Below are 13,087 nucleotides of genomic sequence, written 5' to 3'. Positions count from 1 at the left end.
AGTGACCTGACCAATGCTTTAGCTAAACATGACAAATGAAAAGTGAAATTGTTTTTATATGAAGACAGAGGTCCCAATAAAATGGCAGCTGTCAGTTGTTAAAGTTACCTTTACTGGAAATGATAAAAAAAAGTAAATTCAAATGTACCTAAGAGTCTACTTCGATACTGTTAGTTGTAAATATTTAGTCTCGTCAACTTTTGATTGCAAGTGTTCACCGTGCAAACAGTCTTGGTTTGACTCATTTAAACAGTAACTTAACCAAAAGAACCAGAAGATAGATTGCTATAGAGTTGCAGACAGGCACGACGAAAAGACTTGTACACATTTAGCTTTTGACCAAAGCCTTCTTCAGAAAAGGAAACACTGAACAGAAAAGTAATTAGCTCACTATGATTTTATGTTAAATGTGATTGTTATACAGACACACAGCCAGTTTATTAATTAAAATTTTCTTGTAAACAGAAGTATATCTGCTTATATTTCACCTGATATATTGCATAGTCACATGTGACAGACTGACAATTTCAGCTCATTGGTTTAATTATTGTGTTACAGTCGGACTTGATGCCGCAGGAAAAACAACGATATTGTACAAGTTAAAGCTTGGTGAAATCGTCACTACCATTCCAACTATTGGTACGTAATACTTGTTCCTAACTTATGTTGCTCTTGCAACAATGTATTTACTTGCGATATATGAAAACATGCCTTAGTTATCAGTAGCATTCAAAAGATTCATTTTGATTTGTGTTGGGATTCAAACAAAATGGAAACACTTAACAGGCGTTAAATTTAATGATACTTAACACTATTGTGAATTGTGTTGCTGCTCAGTGTTGCACTACTGATAGGTACACACTTACTGGCAATGTTGGTACGTCGGAAATAATGCTCATGTGGAGTTAAGGCCAAGTTTCACTACTGGCCATTAAAATTGCTACACCAAGAAGAAATGCAGATGATAAACGGGTATTCATTGGACAAATATATTTTACTAGAACTGACATGTGATTACATTTTCACGCAATTTGGGTGCATAGATCCTGAGAAACCAGTACCCAGAACAACCACCTCTGTCCGTAATAATGGCCTTCATACGCCTGGGCATTGAGTCAAACAGAGGTTGGATAGCGTGTGCAGGTAGAGCTGCCCATGCAGCTTCAACAAGATTCCACAGTTCATCAAGAATGGTGACTGGCGTATTGTGACGAGTTAGTTGCTTGGCCACCATTGACCAGACGTTTTCAATTGGCGAGAGATCTGGAGAATGTGCTGGCCGGGGCAGCAGTTAAACATTTTCTGTATCCCAAAAGGCCTGTACAAGACCTGCAACATGCGGTTGTGCATTATCCTGCTGAAATGTAGGGTTTTGCAGGGATTGAATGAAGGGTAGAGCCACGGGTCGTAACAATCTGAAATGTAACATCCACTGTTTAAAGTACCGTCAGTGCGAACAAGAGGTGACCGTGACGTGTAACTAATGGCACCCCATACCATCACGCCGGGTGATACACCAGCATGGTGATGACGAATACATGCTTCCAATGTGCGTTCACCACGATGTAGCCAAACACCGATGCGACCATCATGATGCTGTAAACAGAACCTGGATTCATCCGAAAAAATGTTTTGCTATTAATGCACCCAGGTTTGTCCTTGAGTACACCATCGCAGGTGCTCCTGTCTGTGATGCAGTGTCAAGGGTAACCGCAGCCATCGTCTCTGAACTGATAGTTCATGCTGGTGCAAACGTTGCCGAACTGTTTGTGCAGATGGTTGTCGTCTTGCAAACGTCCCCATCTGTTGACTCAGGGATCGAGACGTGGCTGCACGATCTGTTACAGCCATGCAGATAAGATGCCTGTCATCTCAACTGCTAGTGATACAAGGCCATTGGGATCCACCACGGCGTTCCGTATTACCCTCCTGAACCCACCAATTCCATATTCTGCTAACAGTCGTTGGATCTCGACCAACGCGAGCAGAAATGTCGCAATACGATAAACCACAATCGCGATAGACTACAGTCCGACCTTTATCAAAGTTGGAAACATGATGGTACGCATTTCTCATCACAACGACGTTTCACCAGGCAACGCCGGTCAACTGCTGTTTGTGTGTGAGAAATCGGTTTGGAAAATTTCCTCATGTCAACATGTTGTAGGCGTTGCCACCGACGCGAACCTTGTGTGAATGCTCTGAAAAGCTAATCATTTGCATATTACAGCATCTTCTTCCTGTCTGTTAAATTTCTGTAGCCCATCATCTTCGTGGTGTAGCAATTTTAATGGCGAGTAGTGTACATTACTGCATACCTAACCACACAGTACATATTTAACATCTTTACCTTTAATGTAAGTAGTGTACTCCTGAAAGGAATGGTTTTAAAATTCCAGCAACATTTATTTAGTGACTATGGCTGCCCTTTTCACTTTCGACAAAAATCCTCTTAAGATGAGTAAATCGTAAAACACCCCAATTGACAAAATAATGTTATTTATAATCATGTGATGCATTTTGGGAGAACACCATCATCAGATCTGTGGCGTGAAACATACATGATTGGATAAATAAAATTGCCCTGCAAAATATTTACAGCTAAAGTGATGTGGAATTGAACGTTACCGAGCAAGGTGGCCCAGTGGTTAGCACACTGGACTCGCATTCAAGAGGACGATGGTTCAAACCTGCAACCGACCATCCTGATTTAGGTTCTCCGTGATTTCCCTAAATTGCTTCAAACAAATGTCGAGATGGTTCCTTTAAAAGTGAATGACCGACTTCCTTCCCTATCCTTCCCTGGAATGCCAATGCAGCACTGTGCTTTATTTGTCCAACTTCGAGACACGGGTAGCAGCCCTGCCTGAGGGATAAAAGCAATAGTTTTTCAGTGTTTTGCTGTAGCCCTTCCAGTGTGTGAGGATTATTTGGGTACATCTGACGTTTGTTTGCCCCAAAGGTAAAAAACACGGAGAGAGATCAGGTAAAGGTGGCCAGGAGATTACAGTGTCTCTGCTGGTTGTCTGTTTCCTCACTGTCAACACCTCGGGTACTTGTGACAAGGTTGTGAAGCCATTGTGTGCTGATGCTCCATATTGTTGAAATATCCACACAGTTGTTCACCTTCTGTGAGTTGATCCACATGTGGATTAAGCAGTTTGCGGACCTACCCCTTAGAATTCAGTTTGGTGAAAGAGTTATTTTTTGATGTTGACACCAGACATTGTGCGCCCAACACCAATCTTGAGATTTTGTTATGGCTCTTCAGAGTACTGATGGGGATTTTCTGATGTGTAGTGGTGCATATTCTGCAAGTTCACAATACACCGACAGGCTGAACCCGGTCCCATCAGAATAAATGGAAAAACTGAAGGTCCAAAAGTCCCAATTCCTCTTCACTCAGAAACCACTAGCAGAATTCAATGTGCCAAAGTTCATCTGGGTGCCTTGACTCATGCACAACAGTAAATTTCTAAGGATACAAATGCAGGTCCCATTGGATGATGATTTGACAAGATCTATAAATTTCTACTTGCACAGATAAGCGACATTGAAACCTCGATTTAATTTGTTCCAGTCTTTCCTTCACTTTGAATAATGTTTTCTAATGTTAGAAAACTTTTTGGATATCTGTGGCTTTTATTTGCAGCAGAAACCGTATTTTTTCCTTTTTGCCACTAAGTTTTGCATTGCAGAACTTGACACAGGTTTTGCCAAAACCAGTCAGACTATTATGCTAATAGTTCCACAAATGTTTTCACAAATTGATTTCGTATAACAGTCAACAATGATGCGTGGTATTTCATCGTGAGCACCATATTGTGTTACATTCAGCTGATAATTAGACATGTATTCTCCTCTCACTTAAATGCAATGACACAGCAAAGTAGTCACTACAATGGGCAGCATATGAACATGCACTGACATGTGAAAGCAACAGACTGGTACATTGAAATCATAGTTCTCAGCATTGTGTGTGATAGTTATCCAGTTAATTAACAAGAATCAATTTTGAGTCAGTCTTATGACTATATTCTGGGTCAGTTTTATTTTGCCCACCCTGTGCAATGTAAGACAATATATTAAAAGGAATACATTGCAAGTACTTGGTGAAGCTGAGAAACATATCTATTAGAAACTGTGCAGAGTATCTTGCCACTTTCTACTCCATTCTGTAACACCATCAGTGCCCAGTCGACAATGGCAGTTCAATGCGGTACAAAGTAAACAATTTTTTCTGTAGGTGACGTTGAGAGAAGTAAGGCTGATGACATCAGTCATAACAAAGGAATCAAATTACACTAATGACACCATAGCTAAAACATTCCAAACCTGCTAGAATTTTACCCTAGGAAGTGAGAAAAATTGGAATAAATCGGTACAAAAATGTCTTTCAAAGTGTTAAAAGCAGTATAGGAATGGCATAGTGATATTAAAATTGTGAGGAACCACTGCCGTATATGGCCTAATACGAGGGCTATCCACAAAGTACATTAAATTTTGGAATTAAAAATAAATAAAGTATTGGAAATTTTTTTATTATATACAGATGAAAGCCACACTTAAATACTACTTTTCTACATAGTTGCCATTTAAATTAAGGCAGTTATCGTAGCGATGGACGAGCTTGAAAATTTCTTCGTCGTAAAATTCGGCCGCCTGCGCCTTCAACCATGTGGTTACCTCTTCTTTTGGGACAGAGAAGGTGTGATTTTTGTGGATTTCCTGGAAAAAGGCACTACAATAAACTCTCAAAGGTATTGCCAAACTCTGCACAACCTCAGAAGAGCAATACAAAACAAGCGCAGGGGAAAGTTGGGCTCAAAGATCTTGCTGATTCATGACAACGCCCGGGCCCACACGGCAAATGCCACTCGTGAAGTTCTCGAATCTTTTAAGTGGGAGTTGTTTCCTCATCCGCTGTACAGTCCCAACCTGGCACCGAGCGACTTCCACTTATTCGCAGCAATGAAGAAGTGGTTGGCTATGCAGCGTTTTGATGACGACGCACAGCTTTAAGAAGAGGTAACCACGTGGTTGAAGGCGCAGGCGGCCGAATTTTACGACGAAGGAATTTCCAAGCTCGTCCATCGCTACGATAAGTGCCTTAATTTAAATGGCAATTATGTAGAAAAGTAGTATTTAAGTGTGGCTTTCATCTGCATCTAATAAAAAAAATTTCCAATACTTTATTTATTTTTAATTCCAAAATATAATGTACTTTGTGGATAGCCCTCGTAGCAGGTGGTGCTTGTAACATTGAGATCAGTTATTACAATTACACCACAGAAAATAATCACTCACTGCAGTTTCAAATTTCTACCAAGAAGGCTTCAAGCTGCTGAATTTGAACATAGGAATGTGGTGTGTATGGGAAAATTCAACATGCAAATTTAAAACAATAGTCATGACAGTCATTATTTCAACCAACCCGTTTGAATACAAGCAGTGCAAAATGCAGGATGGGATAGTGACAATATTATGAAAAGCCCAAAAGCTAACTTGTTCTACAGCCTTTTTGTGGCGACTATCTGTCACTCAGTATCTCCGTGGTTAGTAGTAATCAGTCCTTTTCGTAATGTAGTCATTATTTGAAAACAAGAGTACACGAGTCAAAACAATAAAAGTTAAAAAATAAAACTTTAAAGGAAGGGAGTAAGGAAATCTATTACGATTAAAAGAAGTCACCGACAACTATAGCTTAGTAACAAGTTACATTTTTAATATTGTGATCATCAGCCATACCACCAGTGGGATGCTATACCCGACCCCAAAGAAAACAAGAGCACCACATCTGTGACAGTTGCAGCTCACAGTGCACAGAGACAAATCACAAAAAAAAATGTATAAATGTTTAAATAGCTTCTAAGGAAGTTAAAAATTATTTTTTACTATTTGAAATGAGATGAGTGAGGAGTAAAACATAATTTGTATCTATAACATGAAATAAAATGTTAAAAATACAGGTATTGATGAAGGTTTCTCAGGTCTCCAGCCGGGTGGTAGCGTTGATATCTCTGGCCAGAAGATGGGTAGTAAGACACTTCCCAAAACGTTGCAAGATATCAATGCTACCACCCGGCTGGAGACCCGAGAAACCTTCATCAGTAGTTTACGCCGGGAAAGACTACAGTCACAAATACAGGTATTGCTTACAACTTAGACTTAAAACAATAAGTAAAATGTGACAGTGGCAACAAGTGTTTCCACAAAGAATACTCAAATACCGTGCTGTTCAGTTAACTTACGGAGGATCAGAGTTAGTCCAGATAGTCATCAAACAGGGGGCATAAAAGAAACATGTCTATGGTGTGAAAAGGTCTCTGTTATATGACATCAAGTATGGTGCACTTCAGTGCCAAATGTAAAATTTCTGTACTTCCATCAGTGGACCTTAATAAATGTTTATCGTCTCTTAGGTGGTACCTTAATGCAATCCAGTGGTTTTTTTCCCCAGAGTTCAATGCAGGCATAAACACAATATTTTCCTAGTGCAGAAACATATCTTCACATTAGTATTTCTAAATGCATATGTAATCTTATCATGAAATAAGTTGTCTTATGTGAATAACACATTTTTTCACCAAAGGTGGTTTTAGTGTGCTGAAAGAGTAGAATGGAACAATCTACATATATTTCTTGGTTCATATCCATTGTCCTGACAAAATTAGATAATAATATTGAGTTCACAATCACTGGTATTATAGCCAAGGTGTAATTTTGCTAGCCTACTAGTGTAGCACAAAAATACTTAGACAGTAAAGGGTGGTGGGAATCTTGGCTGATGACAACATCAGTGCAGATTTGTTTGTGGTAAAAATCCACAACTCCTAATTTGTTATCTATCTTCTTAACAGAAAGGTATAGATTATTGAGTAGTCCATTTTTCTCAGTCACAATGTTGAACTTTTATACATGGATGCAAAGCATTCAATATGTAAGGCTGTTTCCTATGATGAAGGGGTAGAGTAAAGTATTTAGAAGAATGGGAAAACTGAATAAATTTGATGAATTCTACTACTGCCCCAACTCGGCTTTTTGAAACTTGATCCAAACTGTTCCATTTTATTCTTTTGGCAAGAACAAAACCAAAACCACATGTGGTTCGGAGAGAGATGCTTGTTGTAGTGCAGAAATACTGAGCTTTGCTGTCTCTATAGCTGTCACATAATTGTGAAAGTGTTATTGGTGCAGGATTTTGTGCACAAACTGAGCTCTCAATTATGTCCCATAAATGTTCGATGGAATTCGTGCTGGGCGATCTGGGTGGTCAAATCATTTGCTTGAATTTTCCAGAATATTCTTCAGACCCGTTACGAAAAATTGTGGCTCAGCGACAGGACATTTTTGTTAGAGAACATTAAGTCCGTGAATGCCAGCAAATGGTATCCAAGTAGTTGAAAATAACCATTTCCAGTCAATGATCAGTTCAGTTGGACCAGAGGACCCAGTCCGTTCCAAGTAAACACAACCCACACTATGAGGGAGCTGCCACCCAGCTTGCACATTGCCTCATTGACAGCTTGGGTCCAAAGCTTCATGGGGTCTGTGCCACACTGGAACTCTTATCATAAGCTCTTACCAACTGAAATGCAGACTCCTCTGACCAAGCCATGTGTCCCAGTCATGTAGGGTACAACCAATATGGCCACGAGCTCAGGAGAGGCACTAAGGGTGATGATGTGCTGTTAGCAAAGACACTCGCATCAGTCATCTGCTGCCATAATCCATTAATGCCAAATTTTGCTGCACTGTCCTAAGGGATATGTTCATCATACATCTCACATTGATTTCTGTGGTTATTTCATTCAGTGTTGGTTGTCCATTAACACTGACAACTGAATGCGAATGCCACTGCTCTCAGTTGTTAAGTGAAGACCGTAGGTCACGGTACTGTCTGCGGTGAGAGGTAATACCTGAAATTTGGTGTTCTCGGTACACTCTTGACACTGTGGGTCTGGGAGTATTGAATTACCTAATGATTTCTGAAATGGAATGTCCCATGCATGTAGCTCCAACTGCCATTCCACATTCAAAGTTTGTTAATTTCTGTCATGCCACCATAGTCATGTCAGAAGCCTTTTCACATGAATCACCTGAGTATACACAGGTGAGCGTAAACATTATGATCACCTGATTAAAAGTGTGTGGGTCCATCTCTGGAATGCAGTTCAGCAGTGATTCTGCGTGCCATCAATTCAATAACTACTTGGTAGGTTTCCAGATGTTTGTGCAACCAGGTGCCTATGCTCAGGTCATACACTTCCCACAGTTTATGGGTGGTTGGTTTGTGGATGCAGAGCTGGTGTGTGATAGTGTCCCAGATGGATTTCATCAGATTCGGATAAGCCAAATTTGATGGACAAGACATCAACCTGAGTTAACTATCATGTTTCTCAAACTGTTGCAGCATGATTCTGGCCTTGTTTCATGGACAGTTATCCTGCTGAAAGATGCCATTGCTATTGGGGAAGACACCATGCATAAAGGATTACAGGTGGTCCCTAATAGTGTTCACATAGTCTACAGCTGCCGTGGTGGTAGCCCAGGTGAATGTCTCCCATAGCATAATACTGCTTCCACCGTCACGCACCTGTGGTGAACTGCACCCAGGTGACAGTGTATCTGCACACAACCATTGGCCTGGTTTAACAATAAATGGGATTCATCTGACCAGGTGACACGATTCCATTGATCTGTGGTCCAGTCACAATAATCCTGTGCCCTCTGAAATCATAATCAACCATGTTGTTTGGTCAGCATGGGGCCACATAGGGGTCTTCTGCTCCAGAACACAATGTTAAATACTGTACACTGAACAGTGAGCCCAAAAACACTTGACTGCTCCAGCACTGTACTCTTTAATCATACCTGCCTCAGATCACCGCCTATCCTGATTTAGAGAGCGGGTAAGCCTCAGATCCATGTGTTCTGTGATGAGGTATGGACATCCAATTTCTTGTCGCCTACTTGTGGTTTCAGCATTCTTCAACCGCTTTCCATAGATGCCCAAGACAGTAGCATGCGGACAGCTGACCACCTTAACTATTTCCGAGATGCTCGCTCCCAGGCACTGGGCCACAACAATCTCGCTTTTGTCAAAGTCACTTAAGTCAGCAGATTTGCACATTTGTGCCACTTATCACTGAAATGATTCCCCATTCATCTCTGCTCCATTTGTATACTTCTCTTACTGCATCACATGCTCTCAGAGCCTCCAGGCAGCATACCGTGCGGTGGGCAGTGGTCGTAATGTTTTGGCTCGTCAGTGTAAATGACAGCTCCACCAATCCACTGCTATTTTATACTCTGTGTAAGCAATACTGTCACTATCTGTTTATGTGCATATCACTACCCCATGACTTTTTCACTTCATTGTATTGAGCAGACAATGTGTGATATCAAAATGTGTTTCAGGGATCACACTTAAATCAGTATTTAGTGTGTTAGGATGTCACCTTAGAAACAATACACACACATTACAGCCTATTGATGAAAGTATGGAAGTTTTCCATTTGGCACAAAAGGGCACTACACGTGATGTCTCGAAGAAATATAGATCTTTTCACACCACAAAAAAGCAGATGATCAGGTTACAAATGAAGAAACAAAAAAAAAAAAAAAAAAATCAGCACATATTAAGTTTTTCCCTGAAGAAAATTTGGATTAACTCTGATCCTTTGTAGGTTAATTAAATTACAACATATTGGTTATTATCTTGTAAAAATCTTGTCACTAATGACACATTTTACTTACCTTTTAAAGTCTCTTTAAGTTGTAAGCAATATCTGAATTTTAAAAACTTCATTTCGTGTTATGTTATAGATACAGTGTGTATTTTGTTCCTTACCTGTCCCATTTAAAATTGTAAAAAATGTTTGAAATATTTTTAGAAGCTGCTTACATGTTAATACATTTCATTTCATGTTTGGCCGTGTGTGCTGCAATCTGCAGTTGTCATGGATGTGGCTCTTTTGTTTCTATTGCGGTCAGATACGGCATCCCATTGGTGTCATTAATTAAATTGTAGTGACTGATGGATTTTTGGTGGCGTAATTCAACTTGCAACTAAGCTAAAATCATCAGTTTTTCCTTTTAATCATAATAAACGTAATGCTCTCATCTTTCCACATCTTCAAGTTTTATACATTGACAGAAAAAAAACTGCAACATCAAAAAATAATTAATGTAGAGTAACAAAGTTTGATTAACATTGTAAGATAACAAGCTAATGTAATTGCGATGTCAGCCATTGCAAATGTGAAATCCTGGTATATTAATAACTGGTGTAACTGCCAGAATGTTGAACGCAAGCATGCTATCGTGCATGCATTGTGTTGTACATGTCACCATATGTCAGTTTGTGGGATGGTCTTCCATGTCTGTTGCACTTGGTCCATCAATACAGGGACAGTTAATGCTGTTTAGTGGATGAAGCTGGAGTTATCATCTGAAGATGTCCCATATTTGCTCGATTGGAGACTTCAGGAGGCCAAGGCGACTGTCAACATTGTGTAGAGCATGTTGGGTTACAACAGCTATATGTGGGGGAGCATTATCCTTTTGCAAAACTCCTCATGGAATGCTGTTCGTGAATGGCAGCACAACAGGTTGAATCACCAGTTTGATGTACAAATATGCAGTGAGGGTGTATGGGATAACTGCAAGAATGCTCCTGCTGGCACATGAAACTGCTCTCCAGACTAACTCCAGGTGTAGGTTCAATGTGTGTAGCACACCGACAGGTTAGTTGCAGACCCTCAACTGGCCTCCCCCTAACCAAGACACGGCCATCACTGACACTGAGGCAGAACCAGCTTCCACCAGAAAACACTACAGATCTCCATTCTGCAGTCCAATGAGCCTCACTTGACACAGCTAAAGTCACAAATGACAGTGGTTTGGGGTAAGTGGAATGCATGCTACAGGGCATCTGGCTCGGTGTGCCCTTGAAGTAAGCAATTTGTAATAGTTTGTTGTGTCACTGTGGTGCAAGCTGCTACTCAAATTGCTGCTACAGGTGCAGTACAATGTGCCAGACTCACACGCTGATCACGATGGTCTTCCCTTGTGGTAACGTCACGTGGCTGTCTGGAGCCTGGTCACCTCGCGACTGTACATGCTCATGACCACCACTGCCAGTAAACATGTGCAGTGGTTACATTCCTGCCAATTTTTCCACAATATTGCAGAAAGAATATCCAGCTTCTCGTAGTCCTATTACACGACCTCATTCATACTCAGTGAGGTGCTGATAATGACATGTTTTTCGCCTTAAAGGCACTGTTGACTGACATCAACTCCCTGAGTAGAATCTCAAAGGTACCTAACACTCATGACTGTTGAAGTGTGTTGAAAGCAAACCCGATATGCATCCTCATAGTGGCATACTAGAGCCACTCTTATGTGACAACTCCTTCATATTGCAATTTTTTTTCCGTCACCATAATTATTGAAGTAGTTGTAATCTTAGAGTTTGTCAGGTAAAATCGCTTTTAACATTTTGATTGAAATTTATGTCCTTGGCTAGTTCAAATTGTGTCGCTTCCAATGTTCAAATTCCAGCAGCTATTAGAATGGTGCAACTACAACCTTGTTAGTACAGTTTGATTCCTTTGTTGACACTATTCATACATATAGCTAAATAATACATGTACTTTAAAAAGAAGTAGTGACATAACAGTCATGACTGACACAAAAATTTACGAATAAAGGAGACCACTCACCGAATAGGAGAAGTGTTGATTCATCGGCAGGTGCGCACAATTGAGAATGAATACTTGCTAGTTATTACTGATGTCATAGGCATTACTGTCACTGCTACCACCTACTTGCAAAATTGTTTACCTTGTTCTATGTTGAACTACCTTAGTCAGTTAGGCACTGATTGTTTTATGGAATGGAGTAGGAAGTGATGAGGTACTCTGTATTGATTCTAATGCGTATGTTTCTCAGCTTCAGTGTGTTGTTGCAGTGTTTAATATATTGTATGTTTCATGCCACTGATCTGGTGATGGGTTTCTCCCAACACACGTCATGAGTTAATGATAAAATTGTGTTTAAGACAAATGTTTTGCCGTTTAGAATTATTCTTTTCAAGTTGATAATATAATCTTTTTACCTATGTGTGTAAGTCAGGTGATATTAATTCATTGTGTTATTTTCCAGGTTTCAATGTAGAAACGGTGGAATACAAGAACATATGCTTCACTGTGTGGGATGTAGGTGGTCAAGATAAGATAAGACCACTGTGGCGCCATTATTTCCAAAATACTCAGGGCTTAATTTTTGTCGTTGACTCCAATGACAGAGAAAGAATTGGTGAAGCAGAAAAGGAACTACAGAATATGGTAAAATAGTACAGACACTTAAGTTTGTGTAATTGTTACATTTGTGTTACTTTTGAGGTAACTGTCATCTAATGGGAATCATTGAAGTGAGACTTGAATATTTCAAATCCAATAATCATGAGTGTATAAGTTAATACAGTCACAAAAAAAGAATCATGAATTAAAGTATGATGAATCATCACATTTGTTAAAATAGTGTGTGCCCGGCACCACCTTTCATGACATCTTGGGTTGTCGGGTGTTCTGCCAGATATCAGCGTCGTACTTGCACGATATTTCGGTCACGTAGCTCGTAACCTTCATCAGGTGCGACCTGATGAAGGTTACGAGCTACGTGACCGAAATATCGTGCAAGTACGACGTTGATATCCGGCAGAACACCCGACAACCCAAGATGTCATTAGATCGCCGAGAAAGCCTGAAGAGTTACCACCTTTCGTGTTATTACTTTTCAGGAGATAGTAGTTCGATAGATAAGTACGTACACTCCTAACATAATGTCTCCCATTTCAAATTCCATTCCATCGTAATTTGATGGTGAGTGACAGTATATCTGTCTTGGACTGTACACTTTCAGATGCACAAGCTAAGTGAAAGTTACTTAATGAAATCCTTGGCCGAGGTGCCAGTCAGAAGGATACACTGATTGCAAAATGTTTCTTAAGAACAGCTGATGGGTTTGAATACCTCTGCATTTCATATTATCCAGTCATTATTAACTACGTGGAGTTGTA

At 40.1% G+C, this 13,087-nt stretch overlaps 1 protein-coding gene across 1 annotated transcript in view; it reads left to right on the top strand.

The window, feature by feature from the left end:
* LOC124555339 (ADP-ribosylation factor 2) overlaps positions 1–13,087 on the top strand; it is a 41,690-nt gene that overhangs the window by 11,664 nt on the left and 16,939 nt on the right. The window contains exons 2-3 of the mRNA XM_047129218.1: positions 559–639; positions 12,172–12,353. Of these exons, the coding sequence (XP_046985174.1) occupies positions 559–639; positions 12,172–12,353 (263 nt within the window). The remainder of the gene's footprint in view (positions 1–558; positions 640–12,171; positions 12,354–13,087) is intronic.

Source organism: Schistocerca americana, chromosome X (assembly GCF_021461395.2).
Source record: "Schistocerca americana isolate TAMUIC-IGC-003095 chromosome X, iqSchAmer2.1, whole genome shotgun sequence".
NCBI lineage: Eukaryota > Metazoa > Arthropoda > Insecta > Orthoptera > Acrididae > Schistocerca > Schistocerca americana.
Note: the sequence above shows the minus strand (reverse complement) of the source record. Positions and strands in the feature narration are given on the sequence as shown.